Source organism: Schistocerca gregaria, chromosome 3 (assembly GCF_023897955.1).
Source record: "Schistocerca gregaria isolate iqSchGreg1 chromosome 3, iqSchGreg1.2, whole genome shotgun sequence".
Classification (NCBI taxonomy): Eukaryota; Metazoa; Arthropoda; class Insecta; order Orthoptera; family Acrididae; genus Schistocerca; species Schistocerca gregaria.
Genome location: NC_064922.1, coordinates 343636842 through 343659779, shown reverse-complemented (window position 1 = coordinate 343659779; position 22938 = coordinate 343636842). Strand labels below are relative to the sequence as shown.

The window sequence follows — 22938 nt, the reverse complement described above, 5'->3', positions numbered from 1 at the left end:
TATGTTGGCAGTGAAATATGTTTCATATGTCTTCTTTTTTGGTGTACAGGATATCTGATGATAGTCTAAGGACTGAAATCAGTTGTAATCAATAAGTAGGCTTATTTATTATCAGCTCTTGGAGTCGGACAATGACTTCTTAAAAATATTTCCAAGCTGTGGGGCACCACCTTCACACAATATATTATTGTTTATTATTTTAAATCACTTTTATTCTTGTACTGCCACCTCCAGCAATGTGAGATTATCGGGAGTAGGATGGTATTTCTTAAACTCCTACTGGTAGTTGCCAAGGAGCCTTCAGAGCTCCAGAATCTAGACAATATGGTGGCTAACTATCAGTTCAGTAGACTTTCCCCACACATCATCTTAAGGTGACAATACAACTGTTGCTAGGATGTGTACCAGCCTTCCCTCGTTTCATGAAGGATATTACTGTTGCTTCCCTTTATGGGTTGGGGTAGTGGCCATTGATCTAATAATTCTGCTGAAAGCAGCAATGAGGGTTTCTTTTGCTGCAAACTGATTTACTGTAGCATGCTCTGCTAAACATCACCAGCCTTAGGTGAGGATAAGAGCCAATGACAGGGCTGGTTCCAATTCCCAGCTTATGAATAGACAGTTGTAATCCTATATGTTGTTTGACATATGATCCAGCCTCGTTACACAACTGAAATGTGAGACTCTGGCTAGCCATGCAGGTGTTTTGGAAGAAATGTTCTGCCACTGTTTGGGCTATATTTTCTTGAGTGGAAACTAGGATATTGTTATTCAGTAGAGCAGTGACTCAAGATATTTGTCCTTCCACAGAAATCCTCCTTATTGGTACCTATATTTTTGTTGATGAGGTACAACTGTTTTTGTGGCACAGGGACTCATACAATCAGATCTTTTTCCTGTCCTTCCAAAACATTACATGATTTCTTGCAGATCAATTGCTTCTCAGTCTTTGCAGTGCTGCGCTCCTATTGCTTAATGTAAATTGATACCACTGTTCCACCAAGGAGCTCTTCTAAAATATGAAGCAAGACTTCAGAATGGATGATCATTGTGAATGATCTGTAACATTGGCCGTATACACCAGCACACTGTCAAAATCTTCTGTCAAAGCTAGCTGGTAGCTCAGAATTCAGTTAATCTTACTTGGCAGCTACCATCAATCAGATACTGCTCCCTTTGCTAAGCCAAGAAAGAAAAATAGTCACTGGAATGTAACATTGACCATTTCTGCCTACTGCAGAGAACATCCCCAATGTGGTGCTGAACTGTATCTTTTAATAAATATTTAGCATACTCAGTCTCATATTATGAGATTCTCTACAACAAGGCTCCACAGGCAAGTAATAGAGAAGCCCTCCAAAGCACATTTCATACATTGGCATATTTAGGACAAAATGGTGGGGAGGAGTTCTAGAATGAGGTCTGTGAAAATCTATTACTAACAAGTTAATGAGAAGGATGAGATTTTTCACTCTGCAGTGGAGTGTGTGCTGATATGAAACTTCCTGGCAGATTAAAACTGTGTGCCAGACCAAGATTCGAACAAGGGACCTTTGCCTTTCCTGGGCAAGTGCTCTACCAATGGAGCTACCCAAGCACGACTCACACCCCGTCCTCAAAGTTTTACTTCTGCCAGTACCTCATCTCCTACCTTCCAAACTTTACAGAAGCTCTCCTGTGAACCTTGCAAAACTAGCACTCCTGAAAGAAAGGATATTGCGGAGACATGGCTTAGCCACAGCCTAGAGGATATTTCCAGAATGAGATTTTTCACTCTGCGGCAGAGTATGCACTGATATGAAACTTCCTGGAAGATTAAAACTGTGTGCCGGACCGAGATTCGAACAGCCTAGGCGAAGGCCCCGTGTTCGAGTCTCGATCCAGCACACAGTTTTAATCGCCCAGGAAGTTTCATATCAGCACATACTCTGCTGCAGAGTGAAAAATCTCATTCTGGGAACATCCCCTAGGCTGTGGCTAAGCCATGTCTCTGCAATACCCTTTCTTTCAGGAGTGCTAGTTCTGCAAGGTTCGCAGGAGAGCTTCTGTAAAGTTTGGAAAGTAGGAGACGAGGTACTGGCAGAAGTAAAGCTGTGAGGATGGGACGTGAGTTGTGCTTGGGTAGCTCGGTTGGTAGAGCACTTACCCACGATAGCCAAAGGTCTCGTGTTCGAGTCTCGGTTCGGCACACAGTTTTAATCTGTCAGGAAGTTTCAAGTCAATGAGAAGTTAGATAAGTTTAGCACACTGAAACAACATGGGATATGAACAGATGTAATTGTGCCTTGTATCAAGTACTATAGCTCTGATGGGTGGGAACCTATAAGAGATGCTGACAAACACAACTATTCCACCTGTCACTCTTTCACCACTAAGGGTGTCATTATTACAATGCTTGCGTGTAGTGCTATACCACTGGCTGCACACCGACCAGCACTACACCACAAAATGGCATCAAAAAGGTGCTGACTCACATGCCAATGGAAAGAGCAGGCAGTGCCACACCTAGCTAGGAAGACAAGAGTTCAGCATCCCCTGTCAACACTGACTTAACCATCCACCCATCAGTGGTCAGCCGCAGTTTGGTCACAGACTTCCAAGACATCAGTACTGAGTAATAAAAAGACAGTACTTGGCCTGTGTTCTGCGGGTAGTAATAGAGCGTAAAAGTAATTGCATGTAGGAGGCACAGAAAGCACACCAAGCCACCTCATAATGAGAAGTTAACTAATATTGCGTTTCTTTTTCGAAATAAAGTGCTCCATTAATCTGCAAGTGTTATGTACAGGTCATTTTGGATTCCTGCCACTGGCCATCACAGAAGGAGGAGGAGGAGATTAGTGTTTAACATCCTGTCGATGAGGCCATTAGAGACGGAGCGCAAGCTCGGATTACGGAAGGATGGGAAAGGAAATCGGCTATGCCCTTTCAAAGGAACGATCCAGGCATTTGCCTGAAGCGATTTAGGGAAATCACGGGAAACCTAAATCAGGATGGCCGGAGGCGGGATTGAATTGTCGTCCTCCAAAATGCGAGTCCAGTGTGCTAACCACTGCGCCACCTCGCTCAGTCACTGGCCATCACAACTTCTCTCCTTTCTTGTCTGTGTCAGTGCTGACTCCAACAGCAACAGACAAAATCTGGCACCGCAGATTGCAGGTCCGCTCTTTGCTGCTCCGTTATAGTGCGTCACTAATATTTTTCTCTTTTCTTCCAGAGGAGCATTGCAACAAACTGTGTTCTTTCTTGCAGACAAGCAGCGATGCTTTTACTATTTGTGCATTTGCATTGCTTGTAATTAATCTGTTGCCGGACTCCTCTCATTAAAATGGCCTCTAACCTGCCTCCTAAGTCACCCGAGCCTACACCTCAGGTTGCTGCTGACTTGAATCTAGTTCAGTTTCAGAACCATCAAATGTAGCAGGTGATGATGGCAGTCCTGCTGCTTATTAATGCAAAAGCCGCTGCTGCATCAACTCCACCACAGCCAGCCACATCCACAGCACCACCCCCATGCATTCAACCTTTCCAAGCTTTGAATGAACAAGAAGGGGAATGGAACAAGTGGTATGCTCAGTCAGTCACTCATTGTGTTACACTTTAAGGCACTGTGAAACTTTCTTATTTCTTGTAATCCAACAGTCTCGCTAAGTTATTCCCAATTAGTAGAACAGATTTGCTAGTTTTTGAAGACTTAGTTTCAGCCCTCACTAAGTATTATGAGGATCAGGTACAAGTTGCTGCAGCTCGTTACAAGTTCTTTTGATTACGGAATAAACCAGAACAGACATTATGTCAGTGGGTCACTGAACTTCAGGGTTTTACACAACAGTGTCATTTTCAATGTAGCTGCAGACAGTACTTTAATGATGCAATGATTCACAATGCAGTTACATACAATACACCAGATAGTATGATTTGAGAACAAATTTTCAAACTTGCTGATCCTAATTTGAAATAAGTGTTACAAATTATTGATCATCAGGACTTGTGTGTGAGTGATGTGGAAAACATTGATGTAGCTTCCACTTGCAGAGTAACACAAAGTGACAAACAGGTACGGCCTTGTGACCAACTACCACATGCAAACAGAGCACCGTGGTATGGACAGAGTAAACAAGTGACAATGCATGTATCTGCTGTGAAATCATGTCCCCACTGCTTTTACAGGAATAAAAGACAAAATTGCCCTTTGTGGAATTCAATTGCTTTGCTTGTTGAAAGCTGTTATGTGACTGTATCAGAAAAAGAACTCCATCCGCATTCGCTCTCATAAGCATGGAGCACCTTCTCATTCAGTGAACATAGCTTTTTCTAAACTGGCTATTGGTACTAGTAATGACCAAATTCAGGATGTGCCTTCAGCCCACCCAACTGCTTGTGAACTTAGCCGTTTTCGGATGCAATGTGTAACTTCAGTTAGACACTGGCACTTTGGTTACATTACGTAATCGTGACACCTGCGAACAGGTGGGTTCACAACAGGTGGCAAAATCTTGCATGCAACTTACTATGTACAACTATGTGCACGGTACATACTGTATCCCTGCTACATTCCAGCCTCACACCAGAACAGTAACATTTACAACTTTGCACTTGCCAGACGGTGAGAACATTTTAGGGTTAGATTCATTTGATTTGTTTGGTCTTCATATTCAGCACAATGTACTTTTGGTAACAGTAACAGTGTTACTTAATTGACTGAGGACTTTCCTGATATATTTCCTGAAGAACTTGGCACAACAAATTATTGTGTGCTGCACGTTACAATGAAGGACAATGTGCAACCTAAGTTCTTTTGGGCGTGTCCTGTCTCTCATGCAGTTAGAGATAAAGTTGCAATTGTGAACTTAAAGAATAGCAAGACAATGGTGTTATTGCTCCTGTCCAGGCTAATCAATCTTACCAAAGCCTTCTGGATGACGTTGTCTTTGTGTTGATTTTAAATTCACTGTGAATCCACAAACAATAGTTCATATTAACCTGTTGCCTTGCCCTAAGGAATTTGTAGACACGCTTGGTGTGGGCCACTATTCTTCAAAAACTGACCTAAGTTGTTCAAATTTTTTGCACTTGCCCTTAGGCAGTGCTTCCACACCTGTCATATTACAACGCTACTTAGAACAGCTTACTGCAAAAGTTCCAAGCTGTTCGAATTCCTGGACAATATTGTGGTGTCAGGACGTACACCAAAGGAACATATCAGTAACCTTTGTATGCTTTTTCAAGTACTTTTAGCTGCACGTTTTAGGTGTCATCTGGACAAATTTTCTTTTTTTCAGACTGAAATTCAGCCATGTTATTAATAGTCAAGGTGTTCACCACCTTAAATCACATTTGCTGGTCATCCAGGATCTCCCTGCCCCAGTCAGTTCTTGGAAAGTTGACAACATTATATCCGCTTTATACCCAATGCAGCCCAGATAGTGTCTCTGTTGCAACGTTTGTGCCAGAAGCATGTGCCTTTTGTTTGGACCGAAGACTGTCAGGATGCATTCCAGAAACTTAAAAATGCCTTGTTGAGTGACAAATGCCTTGTTCATTTTGATCCCACTAAGCCTGTGGATTTGGCAGTGGACACTCCTTTGTGTGGGATTGGAGCTGTGCTACTATTCTCCAATCGATAAGGAAGTGCTTGCCCTTATCTACGGCATGACAAAGTTTCACCATTATCTGTTTGGTCGGAAGTTTTACCTAGCGTAAGACCTTAACCCACTTCAGTCTTTGTTTCATCCATCCAAACCTGTTCCACCACACATGACTCAGAAGCTATAATGTTTGGCTTTGTTACTGTCACAGTATCAGTACGAAATCTTGTACTGGGCCACACTGAAGATAGCAAATATTGACGTGTTTTCTCTCCTTCCTGTTGGTTCTGATTCTGAAGAGCAGGCACTGCCATACCTACAAGGAGAGAGAGTTCAGCATCCCCTGTAAATGTTGACTTCACAAGCTGCCCATCGGTGGCAAGCCCCAGTTCGGTTGCAGAGTTCGAGAGCATCACTACTGAGTAACAGAAAGATGGTACTTAGCCTGCATTCTGTGAGTAGTAATAGAGTGTAAAAGTAATTGCACGTAGCAGACACAGGGAGCATATCAAGTCACCTCATAACAGAAAGTTATCATACTTTTCTTTCCTTTTTAGAAATAAAGTGTTCTATTAATCTGCAAATATTATGTACAGATCATTTTTAATTCCCACCACTGGCCATTGCAACTTCTCTGCTTCCTTGTTTGTGTTGGCGCTGACTCCTACAGCATCCGACACAACAGCTTGAATGCCTCAGCAAATGCAGTCAGAGGACTTCATGTATGTAGACATATTGTAGACATATATAGACAGATTTTGCCTGCACTAGGAATTTTAACTCATCTACGTCAGATCTACACTCTTGCAAATTTCACTGAAAGTTGGCACCCATACGCCAGAGAAATTTCTCCTTCCCCTTCCATCCTTGTCATGATGGGGATTTTGAGACAAGTCTCTACGTCCATACTCCATCATCTATACTGTTGGAGTTTTGTGATCAGATGACTTCTGCAGTTTTCTTAGACCTTGATCTAACGTTGGGAGTGCTCTTAGTTAGTCGATGGAGGATCATATTGTGCCTCAAACAGTTAAGGATCTATACAGCTCATATCTCACTTACCTGGATACGGCTTAAACAACTGAGATGAAGCAGATTGCTGAGATTAACTACTTAAGCAACCATCCATTCAATCAGCACATTGCACACCTTCACTGGTAACAGTAAACTTGTTGTTTCATTTAATGTCAATAACAGTCACGTTAAAGCCTAACCTAAAATGTTCACATTTAAAATTTATTCATTGCCTTCAACAGTGGTCATTGAAAAATGCCCAAAGGTTATGGTAAAGAGGACTGGTGGCACAGGCCAGTTCCCTGCTCAAGAATCCTGGGATCACCAGGAGAAGCAGAGGTTGGATCGGCAGCACAAAGAGAGAAATACTACTGCAAAGGCTTGTGGTCCCTTGCAAATATCACAGTCACACTAGAGTCATGAACCCCCTACAAGTATATAATTTTGACTGTAATGAAAGTGAAATGTAGTTGGGTGGGATATGTAGCCAGACAATTGGTTGACTGATGGCCCAATGAAGTTCTCAGTTATGAAGTCTCTTGCGATGGGTGTTTGGGATTCAGCCTTCTCGGTTGACTTGTCATGTAAAATTTGGATTATTATAAATCTGAAGTGGAAAAATAACTGACAGCTTTTTTATACAAAGTAATTCTTTTCTGGATTCTAAGATATAACTAAAGGACCTAATGTAAGATCGGTAAATGACACAAGAAAATTTGTAGAACAGCATGGATATGTAGTACACAGCTAAAAAGCACAACACACAGCCATGTCTGGAGGCAGCTTTATTCAGCAGTGAATGTCAAGTGGCTTACAGTCAATTTTTGTACATATTTATATCATTATCAAGATCAAAGCAATAAAAATATGATAACTATTCTATAGTACATAGTGTTCTAATGAAACGCTAAATGGTGAATGCTGAAGGTCCTATTACGGTGACAGTGGTTGTTCTTTTCATGTGTTATTTGTGACTGGTAATGGGGAGTGGGGTGAGGGAAGGTGGTACTGCACAATGTATCCTCCATGATACACCACAATATGGCTTGTGGAGTATATATGTAGATCAACCTTGATTCGACAACCAATACTGACCGAACTTCCTCATATTTGGCCCCATTCAAGAAGATAAATTTACTTTTAGGGATGCTATAATCAATAAACACTACCCCTATAATCTCACCACTCTCTGAGACCAGAACATTACAAAAACTGATTTTGTGGAGGTAGAGAATGGCAGAAATTCTATGAAGACATATGTGAATAATGATATTGAATGAGCACTGTTCTTTAGCTGTTTTGAGGAGTATATCTGTTAGCCTACATAGTTCATCCTGTTGTAATGCTAATAATTGTTGTTGTTGTGATCTTCAGTCCAAAGATAGGTTTCACATAGCTTTCCACTTTAGTCTACCCAGTGCAGGCCTCTCCATATCTGCCAAACTACTGCAAACTACATCCATTTGAACCTGTTTTCTGTACTCAAGCCTTGGTCTCCATCTAAAACTTTTACTCTCTTCACTTCTCTCCATTACCAAATTCCTAGTTGGTGTGATGAATGTAGAAATGTAGAAAAATGTAAGTTAATGTGGATGAGCAGGAAAAACAAACCAACATCAGTAGTGTCCTGCTTAACACAGTTACATTGTTTAAATATATGTGCATAAAATTGCAAAGAGATACAAAATGGAGCATGCATCTGAGGATTCTAATAGGGAAGGGAAATGGTTGACTGGTTTACTGGGAGATTTCTGTAAAGCAAACCGCATAGGACACTAGTGTGGCCTATTCTTGAGTACTGCTCGAATGTTTGGGATCCACACCAAGTAGGGTTAAAGGCTGCTAGATTTGTTACTGGTGGCTTTGAACAACACATAATTATGGCCACCCTTCAAGAACTCAAATGGGAATCCCTGGAGGGAAGGCAAAGTTCTTTTCGAGGAACACCAGTGAGAAGATTTAGAGAACTGGCATTTAAAGCTGACTGCAGAAAGATTCTACTACACATAAGGACTAACAAGATAAGGTATAAGAAACTATGGCTCACATTGCGCTGTTCTGGTCTTCTGTCCAAAGACTGGACTGATGCAGCCCTTCGCATTACACTATCCTGTGCGAGCCTCTTCATCTCTGAGTACCTACTGACCTACTGCAACCTACATCTTTTTGAAACTGCTTACTGTATTCATCTCTTGGACTTCCTCTATGATTTTAACCCCCACATTTCCCTCCAATACTATGTTGGTGATCTCTGGTGTCGCAGAACTTATCCTATTAACCAATCCCTTCTTTTGGTCAAATTGTCTCCCCAATTCTATTCAGTACCGCATAGTTACGTGAACCTTCGGCATTCTTTCGCAGCACCACATTTCAGAATCTTCTATTCTCTTTTTGTCTAAACTGTTTATCATCCATGTGTCACTTCCATATGTGGCTACACTCCAGACAAACAACTTTAGAAAAGACTTCCTAACACTTAAACTATATTCAAAGTTAACACATTTCTGTTCTTCAGAAATGCTTTTCTTACCATTGTCAACCTACATTTTATATCCTCTCTACTTCCTCAGTAATTTTGCTGCACAAATCTGTCTCCCCTTAGTGTCACCTGATTTAATTCAATGACATTCCATTAGCCTTGTTTTGATTTTGTTGATGTTGTTGTTATACATTCATTTCAAGACACTGTCCATTCCATTCAACAGCTCCACCAAGTCCTCTGCTGTCTCTGACAGAGTCACAGTGTCATTGGCAAACCTCAAAGCTTTGGTTTCTTCTCCCTGGGCTTTATTTCTACTCCAAACTATTCTTTTGTTTTACTTACTGCTTGTTCAATATACAGACTGAATAATTTCAGGAATGGGCTACAACCCTGTCTCACTCCCTTCTCAACCACTGCTTCCCCTTTCATGCCCCTCAACTCTTATTACTGCCACCTGGTTTCTGTACAAACTGTAAATAGCCCTTCTCTCCCTGTATTTTACTCCTGCCACCTTTAGAAATTTAAACAGAGTATTCTAGTCAACACTGTGAAAAGCTTTTTCTAAGTCTACAAACGTTATAAATGTAGGTTTGCCTTTCCTTAACCTATCTTCTACGAGAAGTTGTAGAGTCAATATTGTCTCGCGTGTTTCTACATTTCTCTGGAATCCAAACTGATCTTTCCCATGGGCAGCTTCTACCAGTTTTTACAGTCTTGTGTAAAGAATTCATGTTAGTATTTTAGAACCGAGACTTATTAAACTGATAGTTCAGTATTTTCACACATCACCATCAGCTTTCTTTGGAATTGGAATTATTTTATTCTTCCTGAAGTCTGAGATTATTTCACCTATTTCATACATCTTGAACACCAGATGAGAGAGTTTTGTCATGGCTGGCTCTTCCCAGGCTAACAGCAGTTCTGATGGAATATCATCTTCTCCCGGGGCCTTGTTTCAACTTAGGTCTTTCAGAGCTCTGTCAAATTCATCTTGCACTATCATGCCTCCCATCACACTTTCATCTATGCCCTCTTCCATTTCCATAATATTGCCTTCAAGTTCATCTCTCTTGTGCAGACGCTCTATACACTCCTTCCATCTTTCAGCTTTACCTTCTTTGCTTAGGACTGGTTCTCTTTTCTCTAAAGGTCTCTCTAATTTTCTTGTAGGCAGCATCTACCTTTCCCTAGTGATATGTGCTTCTAAATCCTTACATTTGTCCTCTATCCAGTCCTGCTTAATCACTTTGCACTTCCCGTCAATCTAATTTTTTGGACGTATGTATTTCCTTTTGCCTGTTTCACTTTCTACTTTCATCAGTTAAATTCAATATTTCTTTCGTTAGCCAAGGATTTCTACTAGCCCTCATCCTTTTACCTACTTGATCCTATGCTGCCCTCACTATTTCATCTACTCAACCTCTCAACAACCTCTAATTCTTTTAACTTATCCAGGTCTCATCTCCCTATTTCTTATCCTTTTCCAGTTTCTTCAGTTTTAATCTAAAGCTCATAATCAATAAATTGGGGCCAGGGCCCACATCTGCCCCTGTAAATGTCTTACATTTCAAAATCTGGTTCTTAAATCTCTATCTAACCATTACATAATCAGCTTGAAACCTTCCAGTATCTCCTGGTCTCTTCCATGCATACAACTTTCTTTTACGATTCTTAAACCAAGTGTCCTTGGGAAAAATTATGGCTGTAGCTTACAGCCATTTGCAGCACCAGCACAGCAAGGCCATTATGATTGACGTTACAATGTCAGATCAGTCAATTAGCCAGACTGTTGCTCCTGCAACTGCTGAAAAGGCTGCTGCCTCTCTTCAGGAACCACATGTCTGCCTGGCCTGTCAACAGATACCCTTGCATTGTGATTGCATCTATGATACTGTATCACTGAGGCATGCAACCCAACCCACTGACGACAAGGTCCATGGTTCATGGGGTAGGGGGCTAGGGATCATTCGGAGGCATACAGACACTCATTTGTGAGTGGAACAGGAAAGGAAATGGCTATTAGTGGTATGGGGTACTATCCTCCAAGGGCCGTATGGTGGACTGCAGGGTATCTTTGTAGCTGTATTTGCAGACAATTCATTCATACCTCAGGGTGTGTCCTATTAAATGTTCCTTTCTTTTAGTCAAGATGTGGAACGAATTTTTTTTTCTTCTTAATTTCTTCATTACTTATTTGATTTAGCCACCTAATCCTCAGCATTCTCCTGCGGTGCCACATTTCAACAGCTTCTATTCTCTTCTAATCTGAATTATTTATCATCCACATTTAATTTCCATACAAGGCTAGTGTGGTTTAACAAACTTCTATTTTTCAGAAATGCAGAATGCTATCGTCAATCTGTATCCTGTGTTAGTTTGCTGCCCAAAAAACAAATTAAACAACTTTCAGTGTCTCATTGCCTAATATAATGCTATCGGCATAGCTAGATTTAAGCACATTCTATTACTCTTGTATTACTTTTGTTGATGTTCATCTTATAACTCATTTTCAATAAATTATCCACTTTTTCAATTGATCTTTGATACACTCAATTGGAAGGGTACTAGTACAATAAAAACCAGATCAGATTATACATTCTGCCTGGCAAAAAGGAGTATTTAGGCATATTTTGGTGTTAGGAATATTTATGTTGGATTAAGCACTACTCCAGAAATATTTGCCATCACTTCTCACCATGAATGATAGAGGAAACTATTGTATGTTTCTTCTCCACTGAGGAAGGAGGTGGTTATAGAGCAGGAGGATGCAACCAAGAGAATATGTGGTGCGTACAAATCTTCTGTAGATAGCTTTTTAGAAAGTTGCACATACTGAGAAAAATCTCTCAGTTTATTTGTTCCCTTATGAAAGTCACTGTCAACACCCCACAAAAAAAAAAAAAAAAAAAAAAAAAAAAAAAAAAAAAAAAAAAAAAAAATTTGATACTAAAATCCTGCAAACTCCCTAAGCAATTACATCGGATCAGGAAATATCTGAATGTTAATGGCTGGCTACAGAAAGGACAGCTGGGTGCAGGGTCGCCACTCAACAAGTGGCGTTGACTAAAGCAATGGTGCCCTATTTGCAACCGATCTTACATTACTTCCTCATGGCGAGACGGCCGGGAGGAAGTTGAACAGGCTGTTAGGAGAGGTTTGACTTCTCTGAGCTTGTTCCCATGAAGGGAGCACCAACGGTCATGCCAAAGTGACATGATACGCTGATAGAAAACTGCAAATATATTGCGGTGGGACAGAGTAAGAGGCGGGCCGATTGAGATGGACTGCGGTATTGGCTGCAGAATCAGCAGCATCATTCCCAGGCACACCAACATGGCCAGGAACCCACATGAACATCACTTGGGCTCCCCTATCTGGGAACAAATGGAGGCAGTCCTGGATCCGTCGAACGATGGGGTAGACTGGATCGGGATCATCTAGACTATGAAGGGCACTGAAGGAGTCAGAGTAGATCACACAGCGTTTGCGCTGGTGCCTCCGGACGTAGTGAACAGCCCAATTGAGGGCAAAATGTTCTGTTGTAAAAATCGTGCATTGGTAGAGAAGCCAATATTGAAAATTTCAGCCTGGAGAACAAAAGCACAGGCAACACCTTGGGTGGACTTGGAACCATCAGTGTACAAAAATATGCTGTTGGCAAGTTGTGAGCAAAGTTTGAGAAATTTGCAGCGATAGGTCAGCTCGGGAGTTGAATCCTTCAGGGACGAGCTGAGGCCAAAAAGAACACAAACCTGTGTCTGAGGCCAAGGTGGTGAAGTGCTCTTCCCCATTTGGAAAGTGGCAGGAAGTGTGAACTGCAGCTGCTGAAGCAGGTGACAAAAGTGAACGCCGAGAGGCCGAAGAGGAGAAACGTACATCTCATACTGGCGGTCAAAATGTCATTAAAAAAAAAAAAGGATCAAAGTTTGGGTGGCCTAGCATGGAAGAAAGCCAACACGCATATCTACCGAGTAGGATGTCGCGCCGGTATGACAGTGGTAGTTCACCGGCTTCCGCATAGAGACTATCAACTGGGCTAGTACAGAAGGCACCAGTGGTGAGACGGATCCCCAAATGATGTATTGTATTTAGACGACATAAGAGAGACAGCAGTGCAGAGGAGTAGACAATGCATCCACAATTCAACTTGGAGCGGACAAGAGATCGATAGAGGTAGAGGAGGACAGTCCGGTCAGCTCCCCAAGAGGTACCACTCAAAACGTGAAGGACATTTAGGGGCCGGGCACAGCGTGCAGCCAGGTAGGACATGTGGGGAGACTAACTGAGTTTCCAATCGAACGTAAACCCTAAGACCTTTGTTGCATCCACAAGTGAGAGAGCATTTTGGCCCAGTCTCAAGGACTGGTGGAAGAAACGCCTTGTACTGCCAGAAGTTGATGCAAACGGATTTGGTAGCAGAAAAGCGAAAACCATTTGTGATGCCCCACGAATAGAGACAGTCCAGACAATGCTGAAGACAGCATTGCAGGAGATATGTCCGCTGGGAGCTGCAATAAATAGCAAAGTCGTCAACGAAAAGAGAACTGGAAACGCCAGCTGGAAGGCAGTCCATAATGGAGTTGATGGCTATGGCGAAGAGGACGACACACAGTACAGAGCCCTGAGGCACCCCGTTCTCCTGTGAAAAGGTGTGGGATTAGGAGGAACCCACACATACTTTAAAAACTCGGTCTGTTAAAAATTCCCGGATGAAAGTGGAAGGATGACTGCGAAGGCCCCATGTGTGCACAGTACGTAGAATGCCTGTCCGCCAACAGGTATCATAGGCTTTCTCCAAATCACAGAAAATGGCCACTGTGAAAATTATTTGTTATGAACATTTACAGGGTGACATGATGATCAACTGCTGAGCGGTGCTTTCGGAAGCCACACTGAGCATTAGTGAGAAGATGGTGTGACTCCAGACACCACACCAATCGACCATTGATCATGGGTCCATCACCTTACAAACACTGCTGGTAAGGGAAATTGGACAATAGCTGGAAGGAAGAGATTTATCTTTACGAGGCTTAGTTAGGAGAACAATAACAGCTTCACGCCAAAGCATGGGAAATACACCATCAGGCCAGACACGGTTGTAGGTATCGAGGACAAAGCGTTTTCCCGCAGGAGGAAGATTCTGCAGCATGAGGGTGTGGATTGTATTGGGCCCAGGAGCTGAAGACCTGGATGAGGAGAGAGCATGTTCGAGCTCCCTCATAGTAAAAGGAGTATTGTAGCATTCTTGATTCAAAGAGAGAAAAGAGACTGTATGAGCCTCCTCTGCCTGTTTCCGAGGAAGCGAGGAAGGAAGGCAGGATGGTAGTGAGTGGAGCTCGAAACCTCCACAGAGTACTCGTCCAAAGCGTTGGAAACATCAACAGGGTCGACTATGACGTTTCCTGCCACAGTCAAACCAGGGATCGAGGAGTGGGCGGTAGTCCCAGAAAGCCAGCAGAGGCCACCCCAAATGAGAGAGGACAGAGTAAAACTGTTGAACGAGCTGGTGAAGGAAACCCAGCATGCTTTCTTACTTCCCTTAATAGTGCAGCGGCACTGCGCATGTAGTTTCTTGTAATGGGTGCAGTTCATTAACATAGGATGATGGTGAAAGACACGAAGTGCACGTCATCGGGCACGAATCGCATTGCCGCACTCCACAGTCTACCAAGGGACCGGGACCCGATGGGGAGAAGTAGTAGTACAAGGGATAGAGGATTCGGCAGCCGAGAGAATAATGTCCATGAGGTGCTTGACCTAATCATCACAACTGGGAAACAGCCATTTGTCAAAGATGCCAAGGAGGAATATAGCCTCGAGTCAACAAGAGAGAATTTCCAATGAGAGTGCCGCTATGGTGGGGTATGACTGTACAGGCGAGTCACACAAGGTAGGTCTAAGTGTGCATGGAATCAGAGAGAAACGTGGCTTCGCCGGGGTTAAGGCACATAAGATTAAGATGATTAAGAAGATCCGATGAAAGAGAACCTCTCGGGCAGACAACAGGCGAGCCCCAAAGAGGATGATGGACACTGGTGTCACCGAGGAGCAGAAAGGGTGGAGGAAGCTGAGCAACAAGCTGCATCAGGTCTGCCCTACCAACAGCAGAAGATGAAGGGATATAAATGGTGCAGAGAGAAAATGTAAATTTGGGAAGGAAAACACAGACAACAACTGCTTGCAGGTGGGTCTGCAAGGGGATAGGACAATGACAAACATCATCTTGTAGAAGCAGCATGAGCCCACCATGAGCAGGAATCCCCACCCTAAGGGGAAGGTCCATCCGGAGCGAAGTAAAATGGGAGAGAGCAAAATGGTCTTGAGGACGTAGCTTGGTTTGTTGGAGACAGATGACATGTGGACATTGCGATTGCAGGAACAGCTGGAGGTCTGCCGTGTTAGACCAAAGTCCACAGATATTCCATTGTAAAAAGGTCATAAAATTTAGGGACACTGGAGAATGAAGAAGAAACTCACCTCTAAGGCCATTTAGGGCAAGCTGTCAAGGGAGGACGGCCACTGGAATCCACAGCTGGAGGATCTTCGTCCATCAACTCAGTGGGATCAACGGAGCTTTCCCGGTGTCGGTCAGTTGAAAAGGATCGATGAGTCGAAGAAGGCCGACAAGTCGGAGAGGGGGAAGACTGTTTGCCTTCGGATGATTGTTTTGGCTTTTGGTGATTGGCAGAAGAGCCAGACGGCTGCGAACTCGAGGTACGCAGGAAATCTTCCTGGGAATAATTCTTCCTGAATTGACGGTTCGCTGGCTGCGTTGCAACAGTCTTTGCAAAGAACGGGTAGCACAATCTACTGCCCGGGAAGCAGGAGACAGAGTGTCAAATTTGCCACCATTGAACTGAACTGTAAGTCACAAGTTTGCATAGTCATGTTTTTTGTGGGACGGGGAGAAGCTAAAACGGTGCTGTAGCTTCCAGACAAAGGGTCATTCAGTTATGGCTCACCAACAGTTTCCGGGCAACATGAAAAGTTACCTTCTTCTTCACCCTTATCTCCTCAACAGCCCACTCATCTTGATAGATGGGACAAGAACGCAAAGATGCAGCATGTTCTCCATGACAATTAATGCAAGGGGCAGGGAGGGGGGGGGGGGGGGGGAGGGGGAAATACTGCAATAGTGACGGACGATCGGCATGGACAAAATGGTTCAAATGGCTCTGAGCACTATGGGACTTAACTTCTGAGGTCATCACTCACTTAGAACTACTTAAACCTAACTAACCTAATGACATCACACACATCCATGCCCGAGGTAGCATTTGAACCTGCGACCATAGTGGTCACGTGGTTCCAGACTTTAGCATCTAGAACCGCTCCTCCACCCGGCTGGCTCGGCGTGGACAAGTGTTTGGCTCTCACGCCATAGAAGCTGTATGTCCTGTACAAGGAGCAAGCACGGTTTATTCCTTGAAGGTGTAACAACTGTATTTGTTGTGAAGAAATGAATTATGTATTGAAATAAAGACAGTTACATTTGATTTACTGGTGTTGGACTTGCTAGAAGCAAGAACTGGTTTTATAGTGGTTATTAAACCAAACATATTGTAATTGTATCTGTTAGTATCTAATGGTCCAAGACAGGGTTGACTTAGGAGAGTTGAATGATTATGTGAAACTTGTGAAGTTGTTTTATTGCGGAGATGAAAATATAAGAGAGTTGAACAAAAAGTATTCTGAGAGTACAGAATCATTTTAAGAGTAGAAAAGAAGTCTACTTTGAAATTCGTTTAACCAGCTATAGTCTTTGGGGAAGAAGAGTTTGTGAAAATCGATGCAGCAGTCTGATCCGAGAAGAAGATCGGTTGCACACAATACGTAAGTCAACCACAAGAGATGTGCGAGTCTTGCACCCTAGTACCACACTGCCTCGCGTCGTCAGAAACCGTTAGACAGTCTGTAAAATTAGTTTAGTTACACACTGAATATATGTTCAATATCCCTTGTATGTCCTACCTGGCACTGGTTTTGCAAGACTGAACAATATTCTAAGATGGGGTGCACAACTAATTTCTAAGCAGCATCCTTGTTCAAGGGACCAAGGGTATCTTAGTTAAAATAGGAGTTAAATTGGAAGCAAATTCTGTACAGGATCTGGCAGGGAGTCATTGGGTTCTGGAGCTTCTTGTTTCATAGCAGTTTGTTTTATAATAACATGCTTCTATTAACCACCATAGTCAGCACCAGATGTAACTGATAACTCTAAATAAAACTTCAGCTCACTCATAAATAATTTCCCAAACATTTGGTTATCATTAGAGGAGATTTTAACTTCCAACAATCAACTGGGATAGTTACAATTTTGTAATCAGTGGGCATGACAAGACATCTTGGGAAATACAACATGACATTTCTAATGACTATCTAGTACAGATAGTTTGAAAGCCCACTCATGATGGAAATATATTAGATCTAGTGGTAACAAATATATATGACTGCTTGGAGGAAGTCCACAACGAAAATGATACGAGTGACTATTGGGCAATTTAGCAAAGGTGATTACCAAAGCACAAAGAGCAACTAAGGCAAATAGAAATATTTACATGTAGAGTATATGAGAAAAAGGTGCAGTAGTGTCCTATCTCAAAGAGGAAATCAAAACATTTAGGTCTGGCCAGGAGAATGTACAGACACTGGAGTGTGCATTTAGAAGAATAACTAAGCACGGGAGGGACATGTATCTACTTGAATGGCTAACTGATGGAAGAGACACCCTATGGTATAGCCACTGTAAAGGAATTTCTATGGAAACAGCAACTTCAGCATATGAGGTGTAAAACCAAATCCTACCTAGAGAGATGTTGATCGAAATGTGTCTGGCAGTTGCTAAGGCGATGTGTGAAGCCTTTAACGGCTACCATAGCATAATATGTCGGAAAGACCTCTAATAAAATGCAAAAGAAATTCTCGCATATGATAAGACTGTCAGTGACACCAAAGTCAGTGAGCACACATTAATAGATGAGTCAGAAACCAAAATTAAGGATAGCAAAGCAAAAGCACAAAAGCTGAACTCAATTTCCAAATATTCTTTTACGAAGAATTAGTGCACGAAATTAATTTTGGCGCAACTGCAAAAATGAGTAATATACGAGGGTTGAATGAGAGTAATGTCTCCACCTTCGTTAACTGGGTTTGGAGGGGAATATTTTAATAAATCAAATGCAGAAATAATCCTTAGAATGTGGTCTTTAATTACGAACATTTACTTTTTCACATAATCACCAGCCACTGATTAACAAGTTTTCTGAAGTCGTCACAGAAGAAGTCGACGCTCTGTTTCCACAAACACAGTCTCACAGTTATCTCAATGTCTTCATCAGAAACCAAGCGAGGTGGCGCAGTGGTTAGCACACCGGACTTGGATTTGGGAGGACGACAGTTCACTCCCGCGTCTGGCCATCCTTCTTTAGGTTTTCCGTGATTTTCCTAAATTGCTCCAGGCAAATGCTGGGATGGTTCCTCTGAAAGGGCACGGCTGACTTCCTTCCCTGTCCTTTCCTAATCTGATGAGACTGATGACCTCGCTGTTTAGTCTCTTCCCACAAACCAACCAACCTTCATCAGAAGCATAATGATGTCCTTGCAGATCGTGTTTCATTACCGGGAACAGATGGAAGTCAGACAGTGCTAAATCTGGACTGTATGGAGGATGCCGTAAGGTGGTGAGATTCGGTCTCTGAAGTTCTGCTGTGATGGCACTTTAAGTGTGTGGTTTGGCTCTGTCATTCTGCAGGGAAAGATTTCCCTTTTCCTTTCGGACCCTTGTTAGCTGTAGTTTCATGGTTGACAGTGTTGTGATGAAACACTTATTGTTGTTCCACACTGAAGGAAATCAACATGGGTAACATCATTTGCATCCCAGAACACTGTGGCCAGGACTTTTCCAGCTGAAGACTGTGTCTTTAATTTCTTTTTCTGGGGCGAGTCTTTGTGTCGATATTCCATAGACTGACGTTTCGTCTTCAGGTCGTAATGGTGTACTCACATGAAACTGAATGGAGAAAGGCGTCGCCTTCACTCTTGTGTAACGAGAGAGGAGTTCCCGGCAAATTTCAAGTTGTGCGCTTTCATTTCAGGAGTCAGCATCTGGCGCTTTCATTTCAGGAGTCAGCATCTGGGGTACCTATCGTGTACAGATCTTCCGATAGCCAAGCAAAGCAATAATGTGACCTCCAGGTTCTTGTGAAATGCCGATTGTGCTTGAAATTTCTCTCTGAGTGATAAAACAACTGTCCTGAATCAACATTTTGCTTGTGAAACTGGGTGTTGCTGTCACAGGATGTCCAACTCTTTGTTTGTCACGCAGGTCAGACGTTCCAGCCTCAACATCTTTAAACATACCCGCCCAATGAAGCACAGTACTCGCATCAACACAATCACCATAAACTGCTTTCATTCTCTGATGAATCTCCTTTGGGATGACACCTTCTGCTGTCAAGAATTTGATGACTGCATGTTGCTTAAATTGCATTGACCAACCATCTGTGCAGGGTTCCATATCTTACACTGTAACACAATTGTTCAATGCCAAGGCTTCTCGCCAACTGAAGGTATAGAGAAGAGGCTACGGAACAAGCCAGTACCTGCCGGATGCCAATGCTGCCAACTGTTGAAGAATTACGAAAGTGGAGGCATTACTTTTCAGTCAACCCTCATAGATATTAATGTGAGCGATGTTGAGAAACACCTGAAATTGCTAAAATTAGAACATTTTTGTTTGTTCACCAACTCACTACAGATTGGTCTGTCATCACAACAAACTACAATCTAAAAATAATATAGATAAAAGAAAGAAAGAAAGATAGGTAAGTCCTCTTCTCATTCTGTGTACACATATATAATGTCACACATTTCAACACATTAAATCAAGCGATGGAGCCAACATTCATTATTGGAGGTTTCAGTTCGCCTCAATTTGCAGCTCAGTAAGTTCCTATTTTCAACATGATATGCTGCAGACCATGAACAGGGAACCGTGCCCAGTGATTGGATGAAAAAGCAGGTAACACCTGTCTGCAAGAAGGCTGGTGGAAGTGACCAACTAAACTATTATTTAATTTCATGTGTTGTAGAATCTTAGAACATATTCTGAATCCAAATATAACCAGTAAAAATTCTGGAAACATCAGTGAGGCAAATCTCAACTTACGCTATTCTGTCGTAACAACTTGAAAGTGATGAATCAACAGTGTCAGGTAGACGCAATATTTCATGACTTCTGAAAAGTTTTTGAATCAGTACCACATCCATGTTGATTAATGAAAGGATGATTTTACGTTGCATGAAACAAAATGTGAGAATGGAGTAAGGATTTCTTGACAGGGACGACACAACATGTTATCTTGGAAAAACTACCAATGAATTTAAACATTTACATACATCTGATGTAGGATCTTAAAACATATTGTGAACTCAAACACACTCATCAGAGATCCTCCAGGCAAATCTCAATGTATGCTTTTGTGTCATACCATCCAGAAAGAAATGCATCCTGGTTGTCAAGTAGATGCAGTATGCCACAACTCATTAATGAAAGTATGACTGTGTATCACAAGAAATTAAATTTGTGAATGGAGTATGAATTTCTTGGTAGAGAGGACACAATATGTTATCTTGGACGGAGTCGTTGATAGAAATAACATATGGAGTACCCTAGCAAAACACATTGTGAACCATGCTGTTCATGATGTATGTCATACTATGATTAAAAAACTTTGTAAATGACCTCTCTAAGAGTCCAGTGATAGGGACCAACCATTAACCAATAATCGCAACTGTTTGTTGCTCTCCATGTTGCCTGTTCTGCAGGCACAAGCAGCAGAGCACTGCTGGATGACCAAAGTTTTAAAGGTAGGGAGACAGTTAGGTGAGGCACATCAACTTTTTTTTTTCCTCCTCTACACAAGCAACCAATGGTTAGACAAGAACATGGCATGTTGAGCAAGAGCTGACAACTCCACTCCCCACCCGAGACATCTGTCAATCATAATGTTATTTTAAACAAAATATACAATTACCTGGCACACAATATTAATATTGACCTCAGACTTTTCGCAGATGATACATTCATCAACAACCTGTCCAAAAAAATCTGCAGAAATACCCCAAGTAGATCTGACAAGATTTCACTGATCTAAAATTTGGCAAGTTCCTTTAGATGTACTGTAGTGCAAAAATGAGCATATTTGAAACACAGAAAAGTAATGTCCCATGACTACAATATATACAAATTAAATTGGAACTGGGTGTAAGGTAAAGTGGGGAAATTATGGAAAAATTACATAGATTTAATCATGGGAAAAGTAGATGACAGACTTAAAGTTCATCGGTATGCTACTGGGGAAAATGCAGTCACTTTACAAAAGAGTGTTCACAAATCACTTGTGCCATGGATTTTAAAATACTATTCAAACATATTGGGGTCGTACAAAATAAGATTAACAGAAGAAATTGAATACAGACACAGAAAGGAAGCACAGACTGTCAGCTCAAGGGAAAGGATTACAGAAATGTTGAAAAACCTGATATGCAAACATTTGAAGATGGACTTCAACTATACTATTTTGGAGTTTTAAGACCAGTGTTAAATGAACACTGTAATCTAGCAAGTACTTAAGCCTCCTAAATGTCGCTCCTGTAGTGACTATGAAGTGAAGATTAGTCTAAATACAGTACGCACTAAGGCACTTAAGTGGTCTTTCTTCGTACACTCCATATGCAAATGGAACAGGAATAAATCTTGCCATTTGGTACAACAGTTGTATCTTGTCGTGCACATTGAGAGAATCTATATAGAGAATAAGAAAATGTATTTGTCAACTAATTTACACGTTCAACATAATGCGTTTGCAGTTATGGTCCATGGAATACCATAATAATAAAAACAAATATTTGACTTTATAAAGCAATAATTTAGTTCTTTAGAAAGGTATTAACTGTTATGTTTGCAAGCTCTCCTTTAATTAAGTCTATTTCCTTCTACTCTCCGCAACACATGTAATATGCTAACGTTGCTGTATTTTTGCGTCTACATCTTCACCGATTGAGTCCACACCCAATGCTTAGTCTTTATTATAGCATATAGTCAGATAACTTTTTTAAAAAATAGATATACTTACTGTAACCGAAATATATCTTCGAGCAAAGCACTGAGAATGAAAAATACATCATAAATCTTGCTACTTTCAACTCCGTATCACTGTTAGTATTCTGCGTAAGTTGCGAGGAATCATGAGACTTAAATATTTTTAGATTATTCTCATTCATTTGCGGTTGTAGGATGCGGGGACCATAAATTTTAAGATCGTCGCCACCGTCGTCATCCTCTTCCTTCCTGTTGAACCAAGTGTAGTCCCGCACAAAAACTTCCTTCCACTTTGCTAACATTTTAGTCTGCCTAACCTACCCAAACATAAACAACGCCAAACCTCTGGGGGTACGCTGCACTCGAGGCGCCTTCTATTTACAGATCGCAGTTATCGATGCAACAATCGACTTAGTGTGGATTTATTTTGCTGTACAAATTAACTATTTACTGAAAATATAGTATTTTAGAGAATGCATCAATATTGAATTTATGTAACAAATATATCATGAAAAGAATAAAAATATTGAGGTAAATATTTAATTTGCAGAAGTCGGATGCTTGAACAGATTTTCCATTTTTGAAATATAATGATTGGTGATATTTTCCTTTCATAGTGATTGCGTGCGAGTTTAATTTCATCTGTAATCTACATACCACGTAGACAACGAGGTTACATCAAGTATAGCCGCGGGTTCCTTCCACTCTGAATACTATTATTCACAGTATGGAAGTAGAATACTACCGCACTG

At 41.7% G+C, this 22938-nt stretch overlaps 1 protein-coding gene across 1 annotated transcript in view; it reads right to left on the bottom strand.

The window, feature by feature from the left end:
* LOC126354823 (uncharacterized) overlaps positions 1-22916 on the bottom strand; it is a 62485-nt gene extending 39569 nt beyond the window's left edge. Inside the window, exon 1 of the mRNA XM_050004766.1 lies at positions 22221-22916. Coding sequence (XP_049860723.1) covers positions 22221-22488 — 268 coding nt within the window. The 5' untranslated portion in view covers positions 22489-22916. The remainder of the gene's footprint in view (positions 1-22220) is intronic.
* Between the last annotated feature and the right edge of the window lie 22 nt (positions 22917-22938).